Genomic DNA, 21120 nt, shown 5'->3' with positions numbered 1-21120 from the left:
ACGTGAAGTAAATCCCCCCTGACTGTCCCAATCTCCATAAATCTATCTGATATAAGCACTCATCATACCATTGGTCATTAAGTTCAATATACTGTCTTAAGGTGTGGTCAGTATCCAGGATGTCAGTAGTCCCTTGATAGTTAATGGCAATGAGAACTTCCTTAGTCAATAGCCTACCATTACCGTGTAGTGACTGACCATACGACGAGTCAGTTAGCTTCATCGCTTTTAATATCTTTGAAAAGTTGCCATGGTCCATATGTCCAGGATCAACATCATTTCATACAGTATTTCATACCCATCACCGTATATTTTGGCACTGCTGCTCCCCTACAACCAATTACTCACACTTGGGCTGTGAGTCCGTTTAACTTTAGTTTAATATATTCGGCGGTGTCTTTGTATTTTCTTAGTGCCTAAAGGAGTTTCAGAGACTCCACGGATGTCGGTGTCATGTCTTAAAATGAAAAGGAAGCCAGAACTACTCTCACTGAAATGGCCCAAGAAGGTTAACACTTTGACTGCCATGTTGGTCATATATGACCGGCCACGATATTTCTTGTGACGCGACGGTTGTCATTGGTGGCCGGAGCGCTTCAACTGTTTACAATTGTAAAAAATGAATGAGAATTGACAGTTAGTGCATTTTGAATATGGCCGATATATAGAAGATACTTTGAAATAAAAAGTGCCTTATTGAACAATTGAAAATTTTTATTAGAACATCAATAAAAGAAAACATTAGAACTAGTCTTGCATCTAACGGTGCACTTTGTTAAAATACTTTAAACACAAATGTGGCGTCAATCAACGCAATCTGGACAGTAGGTGGTCACCTTTCTGGTCCGATTTTTAGCAATTTTTGATTCTAACAGTTTGACTTTTTCTTTATAACACTCTTTGCAAAATTTTCGTTCCAGGTACGCTTGCCCTTCTTTCTTCTGCATTTCGTGCAGCAATCTTCGTCGAACAGGTGTATTTAACAGTGTTGGTGAATGGCACTGTGTAAGGTACATTGCGAGTGCCATTCTAAATTCTGGTACCTTGATTTTTGTTTTCGTTGCGAGTTTATAGAGTATCGGCGCGTTCGAGACTGATGTATTCAATAATAACTCTAAAGCTAATTTTATGTACCACTTGAGGTTTCCTCTATATGGTGTAGAATACGCTATTATTTAATCTGATAAATCTACAGTACATTTTCCTTTGTTGTAGTCTACACCTACTACTGGTTTATCACAAACATAATTTTTTTTTGCGAACCTCTACCATTTCGGCCAAATGTTTCGTTGAAAGCATAAAAATGTCTCTTTTGTCTTTCCACTTGAGGACCGTAATCCCCTTCTTATTTTGCATAACGATAAGTTCACCTTGTTTCAATTTTTTAAATTTGACGTCGACAGGTATTCCCTTTCTATCTCTTCTTAGAGTTCCTACTAAATGAATATTGCAATCAATTAATTTTTATTTTGCCATTATATGCTGTAAATAATAAAAGGACTCCTGTGGCGTCCCGAACAAAACATGATTTTGGCGTAGCAGTCAAAGTGTTAACAGGAAGACAAATTTTGAATCTTCAATTCCTGTGAATCCGACCTGGCAACCGGCAGTCAACAGTAGCGGCCTTGAAATATTATACGCCGGAGCGATAACGCATGTGGTGATCCTCGCTCGAACAAAGAAAAATGGTAACGTTCCCAATGGGTCACTACGACCCGTAAACAGAACTCTCGAACGTTACAGTTCAAATCTCTAATACCGGTTGTGTCCCGTCGAGGCGAGCACTTTCTTGTCGAAAATTCTCAGGGCCCAAATTGGGCGCCAAATTTTTGTGACGGAAATCCGTTACAATCCGCAAAGGGAGTTCGACAAAGAGGTTACAAATTAAGCGCGGGGAACGGGAAACATATCTTTAATATAATGTATCGAGATTTATCATTAGTCTAGCACCCGGACGGTGTCCGACTTGCCACCTCATCGATACGGGTATATGCCAATTGGTTTGTCCTCTACCTCCCAGTTTACACCGTGGCACTGAAACGGGCGATGGAAAAATCCAGATGTGCTACGGTGCCTTTTCCGCGGGTGAGTCCTTCAGTTACTCCGCCTCCAGGGACGTGTCCTAACCGACGGAGCATCCACGGGGAAACTTGGGGAGGCGAACTCACTACATGCACGCGTGCTCGCTCACTCGGATCCTGGTCTTTTTATTTCATGAAAGAAGGACTTTGACCGACTGAGGAATTGTCGGTCGAAGCAAATTTCGACTGGATTTTTTGAACGATGTATTTCTCGTTCAGAAGACTGTGAATCCTAATACAAGAGAGGAGAATCGCTCGACGCAAGCAGTTGGCAGTGAAGCTATGCAGCTATGCACTGTTTCTACAGTGAGCAGAGATATACGTGTTAGGGTCTCGTTTTTCTGGTATTACAGAGCGAGGCCTTTTGTGTATTTAGATCATCACTAATTTTCAGTCTTCGACGATTTGTACGACGAATTTTGTTCTTCGACGATGTTCCTCATATGCCGTTAGCGGGAGTGGGATGTTTATGACGTTCATCAGACGCTTGCCACATAAGAGCTATTTGGTCTAGGACACCGACTCGTGGCAATTGAGTGTTAACTTCATCTTTCTCAGCGTCTCTTCGATGCGTGCCACATCTGGGCCATTCGGTCTAGGACACATCATTGCAGAGCCTATTCTAGTGTTCCTCGGGTTGAGGGGTCTTCTTAATTGATCAAGTTTTTGACTCTTCCACCGTCGACCCCTCATGACTTCACAGTCAGTCAGCCCTTTCATAAACCCGCGGTCTGATAGTTCGCCAGAAGGACATCTTTTCCATGGTCGTTCCTTCTTCCATCTTGTCAGACGAAACCATAAAATAGAGAGAGAGAGAAAAGAGGGGGGAAGGGAAAAGGCCCTCACAACGCATGTTTTACGCCTTTCGTAAATACTGCTATCCTGATGGTCCGTGTCGCGCTCCTCCCACGGGTGGTGATCAGCGAGCTAAAGCTAACAAAAGGGGGGGTCCAGTCTTCTGACATCACCACGTCACAATATAAATAAATAAATAAAGAAATAAATATGCTATAAGATATATATGTGTATGTAAATATAAGTTGGGTAGATAGAGGGTAAAAAAATGCAAGTGAAACTGAAATCCAGATGGCTCTGCGAACTGGAATTTTATATGCTATGGCGCGCATGCGCACTCAATTCTTTTGCATGCCGACATCGAAGTTGCTGACAGAAGGTTTCGCTACAGTATATTTGCTTATATCGACAAGGCTCGCCGTCTTAACGAATTCTTCAACGACCATATCCCTCTCATCGTCGGGGACAATGCCAATCGGGGGGACAATCGGGGGTATTGTACATTGTAAATCATGAGGGTAGGTGATTGGGTTCGGTTAGGAATCATTTTGTTCAAATATGTGCCTGTATTTTAGGATTGCTTTTGCTTTGTCGGTATCTGAGTTGGCTTACTTCTGAAGCGGCGTTGCTTCGGTTTGCTGTAAAAATGGAGGAAGAAAGAAGGAAGGAAAAGAGAGGGGAAGAACGTATCGTCCTGGGCCTGCTAGTGGACTCATCAGTAAGGCTACCTAGCAGGCCCTGCCTTAAGACGCTGGGATATTAGGGACAGGTCAGAACTTCTATATATTGGAAAGGATGGGTCATCGAGTACTTTCAGGAAAGTGTAAACGGTGCTGTCCCTCTGGTGGCGAGTGCCGCCACACTTCTACTCCCTGATGAACGCTTTAATTTCAGAGATGATCTGGGCGATATTCAGGCTGTTCAGTTCCTTATAAAGTTCTAGGAGTTCCGATGGGTGTCCAAGAGATGGTCGTCGGGGGTTCTACCTGGTTGCCTTCGGAGGGTTTATGACCGGTAGAAGGTTGATTGGCTGATGAGTGGTGCACAATCCGGGTCCTGGTTGCTTCCGCGTAGGAGAGGTCGTCCGTCCTACTCCGGTATTGTTGGGATGGAACTGGTACGCCAGTATTGTTGACGATTGTGAGGTTATATGCGCTAGTGACTCTTATGGTTTTTTTTCCACGTAGTTTTTCCTCGTTGGTCATTGCCTGTAGCTAGCAACGTGTTGCTGATTGCAGTTTGCGCATCTAACTTGCGTATTTGTGCGCTCGCAATGCTTTGCGGCGTGGTCTTTTCCGCATCTGACGCACCTTTGTTTCAAGTTGCAATGCACGCTGGGTCTGTAGCACTGGGTGATTAACGCCCATAAATAATAGGAGCTACTTTTTTGTGTCATCATCGAGTGTTTTGGTTATTTGATGGATTGTTGTAGCGGCTAGCAGTATGGTACAATAGAAGACCTTTCGCTACAAACGGCTAGCACGGTTTAGGGTATGCGCAGCAATAAAGCCATTTTTGAGGAACCGTTTTAAACTTTTAACATTTTCCAGACATGCAGTAATTAACTTTCTCTAACGGCCTCGATGGCACATGCGGAAGCCATAAACCGGGGATTTCCGAAGGGCCCACTGCCCGAGGCCAGGCTACCCTTGGTCACCCGGCGCAGGTATTAGGCCCAGCGGAAATCTCGCTACATAACCAAATATGGTAACATACAAAGTAAGCCCCCACCAGAAACACCACCACTCTTCTCTAAGAAGGCGGTGGCTTAAGATAGGGAATATCCAATCAACAGGCGCGAGGTATGTAACGCGCCTACGAGGAAAATAGGAAAACTGCAAGACAGCAGTCTCCGCAGAGAATTCCTCGAAAAAACAAGAAATAAAAAAGCTCTTCAAAAGATTCTTGACTTTTACACTTTGTTCGTAACCTCCTGAACACGCATACATACTACACATACTCCTTCATTGTGATCTGCTTGTTAGTTTGGTGCTCGACGTCTTTTTGTATGTCGCATGGCTGAAAGGTGGATGTGAGACCTCTGAATATGTATTTCCTCTGAAGTCTGATTTGAGTCCGTATGTGTGGAATTCTATGTTTTTGAGTTTGAGCATTGCTCTGACGTGCTGGTGGTTCTTGGGATTTGTGGTATGGATCTGGGTGGCTCTGCCGATATTCTTTAGCTGGAACTTTTTCGTTATTTTTTTCAATTTGCTGATGAATAGGTTGATGCCAGCTGGGGTTCCATTGAGAATTATTGGCGGAGGTTTTTCCTTGGACGCGAGTTTCGGCAGCGATTTCAGGACATTCAATAACAGCGCAAAGAAGTTCGATGTCAATGCCCATTTCAGATTCGGTTTCTGCTCTTGGCCGTTTTTTACGGCGTACTTTGGGAGTTAGGGAGGCTTGTATTACTTGTTTCATGATTTCTTATGCTTAGTTCGGTGGGATGATGTTCTTGTTTTTGGCTGCGACAGTCGATTTTCTCATGGTTAGCAGCTCGCAGAACTGAGGTTCCACATTTTGCGTTTGCTTTCCCTGTTTTGTCAGGTTTATGCGGTACTGTCACTGGGAACGCTTGTTGTATAATTTGTTTGACGTGAGTATTGTGGGTTCGCAGATTTCGCGAGCATTTATGGCGAGATTTTCCGTGCGGTCGGAGGTAATTTTCCGGTCGGTCGCTAGGGATGACTGTACCCTACGAGAGTTGGGACTGCGACGGCAGCGAAGCAACAAACACTCTCCTCCTTATCTGTGTGATAACATTCTATTATTTTGTTTTATCTGAGGGCGATGTACCGGGAGTAAGGATGATACTCAACCTTTTGCTTTCAATTTTAATATAACAACAACAATAACAATAGTAGTATAACAAGTTCTTTATAGTGGGGGCGGTGCTATGGCCATGATTCCTTCACGTCGCTACGCGACTCTACTAAAACTCTAATCGAATTCACAATTCCCAACGAATGTAAAGGTTGTTCTAAACGAACTGCTCTAGACGAACTAAGTGTTCTAGACGAACTGTTCTATCCGAACTGTTCTAATCGAACTGTTCTAACCGCACTGTTGTAACCGAACTGTCGCGAGGGCGAAAACGTCGTCCTTTAAAAATGCGTACAGAAAAGGATGGGAAAGCCAAGAATGAAAAGGATGGATGCGCGGACGGAGAGAGCGAACACTTCCACGAAACGCAACGGACGGAAATTGGTCATAAATAAATCAAGGTTAAGGATCTACCGTACGCGACTGGGCAACGCTCGGTCGCGACGAAATCTTAAAGGAAACAATTGCTTGGCGCAGATGATGGACACGAACCAGACGGATATCGGGTTTAGGAAGCGCGCGGCCTGGTCGCCAAGTGCTAACCCGTGGTAACCAGACCTGCGCTATGTCGTGGGAACGCATTGTTATCTGGCTAGAAAATTTACGACGAGAAAATACTTAGAATCGTAGCCGCCACGTATCTATTTTGAGTCCAATAATTATGTGTTGTTGGTATTTGTATTATTGGTGTCGTTGATGTGGTTTTAGTTCGTTGTGTTCTTTCCAGTTCTGGAAAATATGCATGAGTTTTAGATCGGGTTTGTAAACATCTTCTTCCATGTGTTTATTTTTACTATCTTGCTTTGGCGTTTTGGATTTGTCCAGCCATGTTATTCTATTTTGATATGCAATACAAACTGTGGCATTGGTCGGATGATCCTTACCGCAGTTTACACATTTTGCTAGTGTTGTTGGTGGATCTTCAAACTCCCTTATATGGTGCTTTGCAGCACACTTCATGCATGCCGGTTTCGCGTAATAGTTAACGGCTGAATGTCCCCATTCTTGACATGTGTGATACTGTGTTATTTTTCTTTCCGCAATATAGTTATTCCATGTGATTTTTGTGTTGTAAATATGAGGTATACTTGCATGCAGTTGTTTGATGTGTATACTGACTGGCACTGTGATCATGTATAATGCTCCTGTAGTACCCTTCATCTTGTTTAATATTGTCCACGCCGATACCCTTTTCCTGTAGTTCCATTTTGATTTCATCTATGTTCTCGTATAGTCCATTTATGACATAGGCTTTCTTTTTCTCATCCTTCTTCGTGTATGTATAGAAGCTTAGATTCCTTTCTCTCGAAGCTAGTTTTAGTTTTTCATAATCCGTATGATCCTGTAGATGCACGCAAATTGCATCCTTCTGATATTTTATAAAAAATTTGTTACTCACCACATTCTTTATTAGTTCTACGAACTTTTTATGGTCCTTTACTATGCCGTGCATCATAGGGGGTGGTAGTTTCCTTGCAATGTTTTTATAATTACCTTTTGTTTCGTTTTGTTTGCTGTTCGTTGTAACATCTGTTTCCATATTCTCGCTTTCTGTAAGCACTGTGAACCTATTCACAGTCTCTATTCTATATGATAATAGCCTTTTGCGTTCCTGCTGCATCATTTCAGGTTCTCTGGACCACTTCCTCTTTAGAGAGTTTTCTAACCCTTGTTTATAAACGTTTCTTATTCCACTTAGCAACTGATTCCCTGCGGGATTACTGTTTGTTTGTGCTGCATCGCTATCGATTATACTGAGAAGGTTAGTCGACCGCGTGGTCTGTACTTGTTGCTATGTGAAAAGGTTATGTCTGGTTTAGTAAATCAGCTAAAGAGAATTCGACCGTTTTGTTTGTTTTATTACGTAAAACAAAAACTGTATAGTAATTTCGCATTCTTTCTCATTCGCATTCAGTTCTCCATATTTACTACTAAGACGAACCGCACTCTTCGCACAACGCCATGAAACTCCAAACGAGAACCGGTGAGTTATTCGTGGTATGATCGTTGACGAAAGTCAAGCAACAGATGTCACCTTTGCTGCTCTATGCTGCCAACGAGTTCTTTGTCGTACGTTTCCTCTTTGTCGCGCGCTCTTGTAAGGTCCTCGTGAATTCGAGTGGGTCATGGCAGGATTGCTCCCTTGTTCAGTTAGGTACCTGACGATGCAAGAAATAAAATTGCCGAGCCCTCGCTGGTGTCTCGTTTTATAGTCGACACAGCGAGCGTTTCTAACCCCCTTTCACCCTTCGATCGCGAAATTCGAGAGAAGTGGACGGAAAATGAAACGCAGAAGTGACAAAGAAGATAGAAACGGCAAAAAAAAAGGATGTAAGCGAACAAAACGTGGAGTTCCCAAGCGGTCAGCCATCTAAGTTCTATCCACGCCCAACGCATCTTAACTTCGGTGATCGGACGAGAACCGGTGAGTCATACGTGATATGATCATTGACGAAAACGAAACAACAGACTGTAGCGGCTAGCAGTAGAACACAATAGAAGGTCTTCCGCTAAAAACAACTAGCACATTTTATGGTATGCGCAGCAATCAAGCCATTTTTGAGGAACCGTTTTGAGTTTTTAACATTTTCCGTGTATGCGATAATAAACTTTTTCCAGCGGTCTCGATGCCACATGCGGAAGCCATAAACCGGGGATTTCCAAAGGGACCACTGCAATGGTCAAGCTACCTTTGGTCACCCGATACAGGTATCAGGCCCAGCGGAAATCTGGCTACATGACCAAATATGGTAATGACAAAGTGAGCTCCCACCAGAGGCACCACCACCCTTCTCTGAGAAGGGTAGAAAATGTTAGCGACTAGCACTTAGTAAAAACGGGAATATCCAATTGAAAGGCACGGGAAATATATCGCGCCGACGAGGTAAAGAGATCTCTCGGTAAAGCATTAAATAAAAAAGCTCTAAAAACGACTTCGTATCCTTGCACCCTGTCTCGAACATCCTGAATATGCAAAATAAACTCTTAGTCGAGAGAATCTTTCATAGGCATCTGGAGATGCCTATGATGCCTGGAGATGCATTGATATATGGCGTTGCCTGTCCGTCTTGAACGGGTGATATAGACCAGATCCAAGTGAACTTGAGAAACGGCCCGTACGAAAACGGGGGAAACTTTCCCAAGAGGACATGTTCGTCTCTTACCGTGTCCTCTTGGGTAGTCAACCTTTAGTCTTGGAAGAAGAAGTCACATAGACGCATTTGAAAGAAATAAGCATTTAATACATCATCCTGAACATATATGCATATATTTATTCCCTGCATTTACTGTTATGTATAAGTAGGAATAATTTAAATATTATGTTAAATATTTTGTAAAAAGATAAACTATGTATTTATTGTAGATTGAAAATACAAAACAAATTTATTTCCAAAAGTAACATTTTATGATATAATACTAAAAACAAAAGGTTGTATCATTTTGATGTAACACTAAGATTCTAACACTTCTGTAGATTCTACTACGTAGTAAATTAAAAAAATTATTAAAAGAGCAAAATAGCTTTGTTTTGTATAAAAGCTGCTGAAATATAAATTTACCTTAATAGAAAGTTGTATCTCAGATTATTAACATCTGAAATTTAATACATAAAAAAAAGAATTATTTTGAAAAAGGGACAACTTGTAATTTATTATAGGGGAAAAGGTAAACGTCATTATAGAATAGTACAATTGTTTGTAATAAATGAAGTTATAGTCATGAATATTGTTAATTCACGACGTTTGATTTAACGTGGGTGTGATTAAGGGATTAGACTTTGTTGAAAAATGATCCTTAACCACTTATGTTTTTTATAGTTTGTATTTCGGTGACTGATGGGGAGTGTAGTCGACAAGGTTTGTGTATGTATATCGTACGGTTGTTACTCCCTTAAGACTCTCGACAAATTCCTTTTGAGTCTCGACAAAATCTTGTGATTCTCACGACACATTGATTCTCACGACAAATTGATTCTCGACAAATACTTGTTGTTCTCATGGACTCTCTAACTATTCCGGCGTATATAAAGACTCGCCGGTGGGTATGTTATTTAGCTAGGACATGCGGATTCGTCCTTACACATTTCTCGAAGTTTGGTGAGGAAAGCGGCTGTAGACTATTATTGGTTACTGCAAATTCTGATAAAGTAACCGCCCCAAACCGTCGGTCACCCGCAGGTACCCAGTCTTACTCTCGAATGACGCACACGTGAGTTCCGCATGTCCTAATCTTGACCGTAGCAAGCAATACACCCAAAAAGCGCATCGACTTGATTTATAGGAAAACTGCACAAAGATTTAAAGAAACGACGACTACCTTTAGTAGGTATGTGGAGTAAACAGTAATTACCTCGACTTCGAAAGTAGTGGCTTTTTGGAGATTATTCCTGCTACGGATATCTGTTTGCCAAATGTGGCTATATTTCAAACAGTAAAGTCCACTGGGACTTAACAAATATTGTTAAAACATATGAAAGATAAGACCAGATTGAATTTTGAAAACAAAACCATCCCAAAGTTTTTTGATTGAAAGGGAAATACTTTAATGACGTAGACAATTAAAAAAATCTGCGTGTAAATACTTCACACAATTGGCTTTAGAAATGCATCATAAAAATGTGGAAAAACTAGTGTGAAACAATGCATAAAGTAACGAGTAAAATAAATTTAATAGATTTAACAACCCAAAGTCAAATGGCAAGAAGAAAGCCATATATAAATGAAATAAATAGAAGAAAAGGATTGACTTTTGCCAATGACTTCATTGAAAAATCTCAAGATTGATGGAAAAATATTACTTTTGCTAACAAGAGTAGATTTTTGGTTTATAAAGAAAAAGTATAATAGTTCATGTATTCAAATTTGATCAACATAACGATCCTAAGCAAAAAACAAGAATTGTATAGGAATATTCGTTCTATGACGGCTTGAAAGTTTTACATCCATGTCCATAATCTCTGGTTTCAAATCCCATAGAAAACTTGTAGGATAAATTAGACAAATGTAAATAAATTCCAAAATTGAATTACAAACAAAACGAAAAGAATACTACTGCCTCATTTTCACAACTTCAAATCAAATGAAGACTATGACTTCAGCAATATTTATTCAAAACATTAAAACAAACTTGTGACGTGGTGACGTCACAAAGCTCGCTTCACCCCCCCCCCCCCTCCCCCTGCTTCGGTTAGCTTAGCTCGCTGATCACCACCCATGCGAGAAGCGCGACGCGGACCATCGCAATAGCTGTATTTGCGAGAAGTGTGAAGTACGCGATGGTAGAACCTTTTCCCCCTCCCCCACCCTTCTCTTCTCTCTCTATCTTACGGATTAAACTGGCGAGCTGATGGCAGAAGCGTCCCAGAAGACGTCCCTTCATCGGATAGGCAGACCGCTGGTTCACGGAAGGGCTGTGCGCCAAGGTAGCGTGACGGGATCGACGGTGGAGGAGTCGGAAAGTGAGTAAAAGGAGGAGACCCTTAAATCCAAGGGATATGATCCAAGGCCCTGCGAAGATATGACCGCTACCATCGTCCATGGAGACACATAGGATGGTTTTTGGGTGTGAGAAGAACCTCCACCCCTCCCCTAAACACATTAAGAGAGAAATTCAAGATATACAGCGGATCTGCAGATGAGCCGTGGAAAGCGCGGCGCGCGATACGCGCCGCAGTTCAAATGATCAGGAGGACCCCCCCTGGAGACATCCGAGAGGGCGAGAAGAGAAGATCTCCGAAATCCACCGATCGATGCCCCGAACAATACCGAAGTATACAGTCTACCCCACCAAGGAGCCCTAAGGAGTATCTAGGAGATCCGAAGACCCCCAGCGAATGCATTAAGCGAGCGAGCTAGCAAGCGACCAGACGAAAGATATAACGAGCGATTTTGTGGAGAGAGAGAGAGAGAGAGAGAGAGAGAGAGAGAGAGGGTGAGGGAGGGAGAGAGAGAGAGAGAGAGAGAGGGTGAGGGAAGGGAGAGAGAGAGGGATAGAGAGAGAGAGAGGGAGGGAGAGAGAGAGGGAGAGAGAGAGAGAGAGGGGGAGAGAGAGAGAGAGAAGAAAAGGAACGAGTACCCAGAAATCTGGAAAAGAGAGCGTGAGTCCTTATACGCTAAAGCGTCCCATTTTCCCTGCCGCATTTCTGATAACGTGTATTGTATTTTATATCGTATAACGGGTGGTGATCTCCGGTCATTCGCGGCGTACCGTGTAACATTCAGTATTCCTTGTTAGTAATTCCGCGTCGAGGCAATATAGAAAGAAGCCGTGAGATCAGTATCCCGCGACCCGAATTTGCGTATTCGGCTAGGCGTAGTCGAACAAAGGAGCATTTCGAAGTTTCGAGAGTTATTCTGCCCCGGAGTTTCCCCGGGTTGCGTAGGCCATTAGTTTTTGCTACTTCTTGAGTAGCTGGCGCCCAAAAAGTCCCAACCTCGCAGCTTCGAAATACCCACTGGTTAGGCAATTAATTTGTTCCGTTACTTGGCGTTGGCGAATCCGCGGAAAGTCTAATCACGCGGATATTTTGTACACCTACCTAACCCCGGATTAAAATTGTTATATACCCCCGTATTACTGGTATAATTACCCCCTTTCTTGCGAATTGTAACGGGAAAACCGTCACAAACTATTTTTAATACGCCTAAATAATATAAGATTATTAATCCACTCATCAAATGATTAGCTATACTCGCAACTGTTCCTACACCATGTAAATCATATGCAATATATACAAATGCATATAGTTTCCTTCCTAACTGATAAATCGCTTTTAAATGTATCTTATAGCAATGTAGAAATGTAAAGTCTTCTCAAAATCATTTTTTTTTTTGTCTGTTACATGGTTTTCTTCATGGAAAAATAATTTCATTCCTTCATACTATAAAGCGCTAACAGAGCAGCTATGAACGAAGTTTAGCTTTGCCATGCATTACAATTGTGTTAGATACCATCATTGATAAAGATTTCACGCTTTCATTATTACACATGCAAAATTTCAGATAAAAATATTTACTGTTTGTTTTTATGTTCTTTTTTAATACTACTATGTTACTATCTCTGTTGCTAAAAAATTTAATTCAGATTTCATAAAAAAACTAGAAGAAATTTAAATATAATGTCATTGAGTTAAACGCAATAGATGCACGATAAAATATTAAAATCATAATTTTTCATAAGCATTATATACAAAGTATTTACTTTTCATAAAATGTCTTAATATTAACCCATTAATCCCAGTCATCCATATTTTAGAATGCTTGGAATAATAAACATGGAATAGTTTTTTTAAATTGTTCATGAATTCTTGTTATCGCTTCGCCTATATATAGAAATGAAATGGCACCAACATAGTATTTAGATTATTCTTACTTATATACAGCAATAAATACGAGAAATGTATAGTGACCGAAATTAGCAGGAGTGATTGTATGTACATATGTGTATGTACAAAATCGAAAGCTCGAATTCACATTGCCATTTTGTAAATCACTTTTCAAGCAAAATATTAATATTCTACATAAACTGTTTCACTAACCTTAAAACAATCGGCATGTCCTCGTATGCATACCCAACAATAATATAATACAGCAAACAACTTACATTAATCAGCTTCTCGAAACTACTGCGACAGTTTCCACTCCACGCGCTTCTAAGTAATAATCATAAATGTGGCAGGCGAAAAAAGAATATACTGTACTGGTATTCGTGATCGTTAATGACGATATTAATTTTGAATTTTGTACTAGATAGCACTCACCGTAACAGATATTTCAATATGGAACGATACAGAGGGGAGAGGTACCATGAAAAGAAAGTTCTCACTAATTTTCGTTTTAAGGCCAAATTGAAGGACGCGGGAAATGTGAAGGAATCCCTCTATCCTTTTGGTTTTATTAGCACCACCTTGAACTACATTTAACCTAGAACGTAACCAGCTTTACAGAACTAGAATTTAATTATTACCAACTGAACTTTTTGCTATTTTCTTCTTGCCCTAAGCATTCTGATACTGTACTTTGGTACTATTGTATGGAGAAGAACGCCGTTCTATTACTGTGGTTTGAGCTTTATTTTTATATTTGTGTTTGCTATTTTCTACTAGTTTTAGATTATTTCCCATCGGTAGATGGCGTTTGAGAAATCATGTTGTGGTGGTTCGTAAAAGTGGGAGATCTTATTCAAAAATGATCAACAAGTGTATTTCGTGTGAACTACTTTTTTATTTGTTATTGCGACGTCCGTACAACTCCAAGGCTTCAAAAGGAATAGGACGTTTTTTTTTATATTTTTTCTAACATTATCCTTACGCTAAGTGTTACCAACTATCTTATATTAAAGTTACTAATGTGGCGGCTACGATTACGAGTATTTTCTCGTCGTAAATTTTCTAGCGAGATAACAATGCGTTCCCACGACACAGCGCAGGTCTGGTCACCGCGGGTTAGCACTTGGCGACCAGGCCCGCGCGCTTCCTAAACCCGATACCCGTCTGGTTCGTGTCCATCATCCGGGCCAAGCAATTGTTTCCTTTGAGATTTCGTCGCGACTGAGCATTGCCCAGTCGCGTACAGCAGATCCTTAAACTTGGTTTATTTATGACCAATTTCCGTCCGTTGCGTTTCGTGGAAGCGTTCACTCTCCTCGTCCGTGCATCCATCCTTTGCATTCTTGGCTTTCCTATCCTTTTCTGTACGCATTTTTAAGGGACGACGTTTTCATCCTCGTGACAGTTCGGTCAGAACAATTCAAGCAGACAGTTCAGTTAGAACGATTCGGTTAGAATAGTTCGGTTAGAACAGTTCGTCTAGAACACTCGGTTCGTCTAGAACAGTTCGTTTAGAACAACTTTCACATTCGTTTAGAATTGTGAATTCGATCAGAGTTTTAGTAGAGTCGCGTAGCGATGTGAAGGAATCGTGGCCATAGCACCGCCCCCACTATTAAGAATTTGTTATACCATTATTGTTGTTTGTTATATTAAAATTGAGAGCAAAAAGGTCGAGTATTATTCCTTACTCCCGGTACATCGCCCTCATTAGCTAAGGACTAGATTTTTTATTATTCTAATATTATGCTATCTTAAAACCAGCCTTAAGCTATTTTATTCTATTTTACTTAAACTAACTTAGCCTCGATGTCACTCTTTGTAACATTTATTTATCGGTTATCACTATGTTGCTTTTAATTTGATCAGTGTCAAATTTTTCTTTTTATTTGATTTCAGTCTTCTTTCCTTGTATTACTTTGGTATTTCACATTCTTCTTCCCTTTTCGCGCTACTTCTTTACTTTGACTCTGCATACTTTTACTCAAACAACACATGGTAAGATGGTTGCGAAACCGTCCTGGCACTTTAGCGGCACTTTCGAGGAGTGTCAGCAGATCTGTAGCCATCTGTGACCGTATTTGTTAGTTAAAATGCTGACATGCGTTGTCAGCACGTTCTAGACATCAACGTAACACGCCGTGTGAATCGCACAGCATCAGCACCATCGTGACACGTGTGTCGTCGTTCCATTCATGAATCTTCTCAGCAGTGGCGTTGGGTCACATTTGCTAACAGGAAACCTGTGTTTTCATACAAATTAAAACCGTTAGATGTCAGTAGGTGTTCAACATATGAGTATTGATAGACATTTTGATAGTTGTTTTCCAATATTTATCGTTATTAAGAGAGCCATATATACTTCTTTCAACTTGTCATAAAATGAAAATATTATTTCTAAGATACAATTACAAAATAATAATTACTTATGAAATAAAAATTCATGCTGTTACATCCCTAACTTCGTCTTGTGTAATTGTTCGGTTGGAATGCTGAAGATGACTTTTTTTGTGTTGATTGAATAGTTTAGTAGTTGGGTTAATGTTTAGTTTAATACTTAATTTAATACTGACTATTTTATATTTGTACAATCTTATATATTAAAAACCGAAGCAGCCACGAGTCGATTCTTTTGCTGCTTCTTCTTCGGTGAAGAGATGATCGCTGCCCGGTCGTTAGAGGTAGGATCCCGGAAAGATCCGTTAGGGTAACGCTTGGGATTACGCGGTCGAACGGAATACTAATTAGGCGTATTGAGTTTATGGCACGTCATAGGTATTGAGTTAAGACACTAAAGATGCGAATCTTTACAAATTCCAAAACAACCTTTAAGACCCTAATCTCTGCATTTAGAAAAATTAAAGTAATAAGGAAAAAGATAAGTAATATTTGGAAGTCCTCAAAAATAGCTACTTAATTGTGTCCGTACCATAAAATTGATTCTGTAATTAGGAAGTCGACCAATTTCGCGACGCGACACATGCAATATTTCTATTACTTCGTTAACAATTTTTTATTTTTTTTTGTAGGAATTATAAGAGATATATAAAATACAATGGAATGAAGACAATTCACTTCAATTCTTTATTCTTTCATTTCCATCCTGCTTCGCGATTCTTTTTTCTAGCGTACTTGTACAGTGCTTTTATGTAAAGTAATCATGCAAATGTTTTACAATAGACTGTGAGACGGGTGCAAAAAAAATGTTCTACTTCTTACTATCATATATGTATTTTAAACTATAAAATTAAAAGATATAACTAATAAACAATAGTAAAGATATAACTAATAGACAATAATAAAGATATAACTAATTATAATTAATAAACAATAGATGAAACCGTCGTATATATATATTTTGCTTTCCTATAAAATAGTGAAATATAATGTTATTTAAAATAATTTTACGTTATTGAGAGTATTTTCGTTTAGAAATAAAATGTACCTCTTAAAATTCTTCGGCGTCAGCTTCATCTCTGTTCCAAAAATGGACAGTAGCTGGTCCCTATCGTTCCGCTGACATTCTGTACCTTTCTTTACAAGCTCGCAGAACCTGCTGCGCATATTCCTGAAACTGCCTCCTGGTAGGCTTTAGAAAATAACTGTTTCAACATGCAGCTTCTGAAAGAAAAAAGTAGTGAACATGCATTACTTGCAATACAACATAGAAACAAGGTATGAATACGAAGGAAAATTAATACGTACTATATATTGCAAATTTCAACCGCCTGACAGCTAATGTTGCTTTGTTTCTTTCCTTGTCGTACCAGGAGAGGTGCGGCGAAATTGTGTCGTGCAAGGTCTCCTTCATTGGTATGGCTATTGCTTCTTTTGCACTGAAGCCGCCTAATTGTTGGAGGTACGCAACCTATGCAAACATAAATATGCATATTAAATGTATTTAATAGCAATTTATAACAATAAATAATTCTATTCTTCCTATGTTTATACTTACAAGCTCTGAAAGCGTATTAACGCTTCGATTCTATGAAGCGGAATCTAGGACGGCTTTTCCATATTTAATGCTCGTACATCCCTTGTATTTAAGGAATAAATAGCTTCCTGGAGACTTCTATGAACATTTATAGAAAAATGCTATAAAATGGCACAACAAATTTAGAAATTTATTTTATAATATATATATTGTATACTTACCTAGTTTGCATTTTTATCTCCTCCATACTGTCGAGGATGGAATCCAATTTTTCCATTAGAGTGGGTGTGTGTGTTGGTAATTTCTAGAAGTTGATGGAAGTGTGTGAGGTGCGTATGTCGATGTATGCGTGGTACGAAGTGTGTGAGCTGCGTATGTTGATGTATAAATTTGTATGGTAGGAAATGTGTGAAGTGCGTATGGCGATATGTAATTTTGTGCGGTTGATAGTGTATGAGTTAATTGTGTACTTGTGTTTTTGGAAAATTGCATTTTTTGAAATATGTTAATGTCTCTCTCTATATCCAATGTTATGTTCCTGGTCCTTTTCTTCCATGGCGCTTCGTCCTCCGAATCCGGTGTCACATAGCGCGTCAGTTTTGCTATCATACGTTTTTTTCGTTCCATGTTACTTCTGTGATCTCCAAATTTTAACTGACGGATGATCGCGTTCCGCTCGATCGCGTAACGCATTTTTTGTTTATTCACCTCCCTCTACATTTTAGGGCAACCTATCCTTGATGCCGGAAAAGATGGTTAAGGAATATCTCAATGTCACTCTATTTGCGCGCCAGATTGCGTTTTTTGAAGGATCCTTTGCTTCTAGCGAGGGATGTTTATGCAAAGGACACATACAAATATGCGGGTCTTAAAAGAGAAATCCAAGGAGGTCCTCAAGAGCAGGCATTTAAAAGCGAGTTAAAGTATTTTTGAAAATGTAGGAAAACACGTTAGTTCATTACTAAAGAATTATTATAGAATTAAATTTACAATAGACTTGTAGGTTGTCTCAGTGATTCTTAGAAAGAATAGCTGTCCTTGCATGGCAATCGCGCGGTCCTCTTTTCATAATGGAGCGCAGCAGAGAAGGGCCTAATTTATCGTTTTCCCTTTTCTTCAGCTTGGCTCGAAGGTGACGAAAACCAGGCGGCACCCTGGGCCGCTTCAATTCCAGCTTTCTCCACAATAACGAAGATGAAAATGTATGAGAATCTCTCTCTCTCTCTCTCTCTCTCTCTCTCTCTCTCTCTCTCTCTCTCTCTCTCTCTCTCTCTCTCGCACATTAAACTATTCCTTTTCCTTACGATTTAAATTCACAGAAATGAAATTTACAGACTATTTATAATTTAAATGCAATTCCGTGCTCGGGATTATCACAAAATCAAAGGAAAATATTGTACTTTTGACATTAAACCTACTACGACCAGTTAAGTGATCATTTTCTAAATTTCGATTACAATTTCCTACATAAAATGTAATTGGATCACCTTTAAACTGAACGATCTTTCCTCTATATGCGATATACGTACAATACATTTTTCAGGATTCGCTTCTTCTTTATTTTTACCTTTCTGGAAGAAATGTGTAGTCTGTCTTACCTACCATGAGCGGTTATTTGACCTGTTCAACGATGTATCTACGTTTTCTGAGTTTTCGCAGTTTCTGAGATATATGTAAAAAGCATATCGAACTTTGAATTGCTGCAGTTTGTAAGCAAAACATTTCCATTATCAGTAAGATGTTTTATAGCTGCTGCACCAACTATAAAAGCTCGAGCTTTTATCTTAAATCATCGGGGACATACGTCTTACCAACCTTGCTCTAAGTGCAAAGTAAGCAGTGTACGTCAGAAAGGTAGATATATTTTCACTGGTGTATACCATTCTCTCAGAAATGATGAGACGTATGTTAGACGTCTTGATGAGGACCATCACAAAGAAGGTCTAAGTCCACTATCTTTGATACCGTTTGGAGTGGTATCACAATTACCTTTCGAATACATGCATCTCGTATGCCTAGGTGTAACGAAAAAATTATTATCTCCCTGGGTAGACGGCAAATATTCCTATTCTTCCAAATTATCAAGTAAAGATATTCCAATAATATCTAGTAGGTTAATGAGATTAAGAAAGTACTACCCCTCCGATTTTACAAGGCGTCCCAGGGAAATCGAAATTTTTTCTAAATTTAAAGCTACCGAATTCTGGCAATTTCTTCTATATACAGGACCACTAATATCGTTCATTAAATTTGCTTGAATAACATGCTGTCATCGTATTTAATATACCCTCTATTGCATGAATTTCTAACGATGAGTTGAAACCAATATTTATAAAATAAGTGTATATATTTTTACGATAAAGTAATTAACGACTTTACAAAAAATCGCGGTATCGAGTTATAGATTATAGAAAATTATAAAAAGAAGTTTTTATATCTTTGTTTCGTATCAGTGTATCTATTTTAAAATCAAAATAAATAAACTGGTTAGTTTAGTCATTTTTAATTTTTATAATTTTTATGGAAACAACTCCCCCATTAGTAAATATCAGCCTATGCCACTGCCACGCGTGTCACTATGATGAGCTGATAGTATCATTGCCACTACCGCGTAGCTCCTGTGCTATATCGTGGTGCTTTGATAGTGCCGTGACACGCGTGTCGCCCCAGTGCTAAGCTTGTGCCGTTACGGAGGTTGAGTGGCAGCACCACAGTATACAGTAGCGCAGGTAGCACGATTTTATGTCACAAAATTTAATGCGCATGCGCGTCAATAAATTCCGAATCGCAGTGCCATCTGAACTTCTGCCTCACTTGCTCTTTAGTTTTTCTTTCTCTCTCTTTCTTAGCAGACAAAATAACATGTGCAGAAGATGTGCTGTAAAAGTTGAAGGCGAGACTAAGTAATATATATTAATAGAATAATTAAAATTATATTTTACATTTTTTTGTAATTTTCTATAATATATATATTTTTTGTTGTAGTAATATATGTGTGGAAAAGGCTGTAAAAGTTTCAGAAAGGAGTAGGTAATATATATTAATGGAATAATGAATTTTTGTATTTTTAATTATTAAATGTATAAATTATATCTAAATTGTTTTCAGCAATGCAGAAACCTATAAATAATAAAATAAAATAATTCTGCTAACCTACCATTCTGCTACCAGTAATTTTAAGATAGAAGTAATGAAATCGTAAGTTTATAATTTTACTGTATTTTATTTTATTTTATTTCATATTATTTTGTTGTTCATTTTGTGTCAGCTAATTTATAATTATATAATTGTATATCATATATTTAAAAGTCCTTTTTATGAATCTGATAGACTTGAATATTACAGAGGCTGAGGAGCCTGAAATGAGCCTGGTGACGACTCATACAAAGAAATTGTTAGATAATAGTTTCAGAATAAAATATTATGCGAACAAGATAAAAAATTATCAGCGCAAAATAGAACATTGCGTGAACAATTTTGGCGACTGTATGTGAAGGAAAAGAAGGAAAAACCAGTCACCACGAGTAGACAAGATGAATATAACAATTTGAGGGAACTAGGTTATAAGTTATTACTAGAAGATTTTAATAGCTAGACAAATAGGCGCACAATGTAAAAGTAAACGTGGCAGAAGATATGATTCACAGTCTAAAAAATTTGCCTTGTCATTATTTTTTTCAAGCCCACGAACTTACAAGGAATAACAAAAATCAATGGAATTACTTCAATCCGTACTTTGCAGTTATTTACATCAGGTAGCTGAAATATGAAATATGAAAGGAGTTGGAAGAAATAAAAATTATATATTGTGACGGGGTTTCCCGTTACAATCCGCAAGAAAGGGGGTTATATCGGGGTACAAAATATCCGCGTGATACGACAACGCGAAGTACAGAACAATAAATTTCCTATCCAGCGAGTATTTCGAAGCTGCGAGGCTGGGACTTTTTGGGCGCCAGCTACTCAAGAAGTAGCAAAAACTAGTAAACCACGCAGTCCGGGGAAACCCGGTGCAAGATCACCCTCGAAATTTCGAAATACTCTTTCGCTCGACTACTTCTAACCGAGTGCGCAAATTAGGGTCGCGGGATACTGAACTCACGGCTTCTTTCTAGATTGCCTCGAAAAAGGGTATACGACACGCCGCGAATGACCGG

General features: G+C 39.3%; 1 protein-coding gene and 1 pseudogene across 1 annotated transcript; both read right to left on the bottom strand.

The window, feature by feature from the left end:
• Window positions 1-747: 747 nt before the first annotated feature.
• Window positions 748-1356, bottom strand: LOC143432452 (uncharacterized). Its single transcript, XM_076909120.1, has 3 exons — window positions 1245-1356; window positions 813-1168; window positions 748-759 (listed from the first exon to the last, which is right to left on the bottom strand). The coding sequence occupies exons 1-3, from the start codon at window positions 1354-1356 to the stop codon at window positions 748-750; spliced, it is 480 nt and encodes a 159-aa protein (XP_076765235.1).
• Window positions 1357-8036: 6680 nt separating this feature from the next.
• Window positions 8037-8155, bottom strand: LOC143432453 (5S ribosomal RNA; annotated as a pseudogene).
• Window positions 8156-21120: the final 12965 nt, after the last annotated feature.

This window comes from Xylocopa sonorina, unplaced genomic scaffold (assembly GCF_050948175.1).
Source record: "Xylocopa sonorina isolate GNS202 unplaced genomic scaffold, iyXylSono1_principal scaffold0273, whole genome shotgun sequence".
NCBI classification, from domain to species: Eukaryota; Metazoa; Arthropoda; class Insecta; order Hymenoptera; family Apidae; genus Xylocopa; species Xylocopa sonorina.
This window is presented reverse-complemented; position numbering and strand designations above follow the sequence as displayed.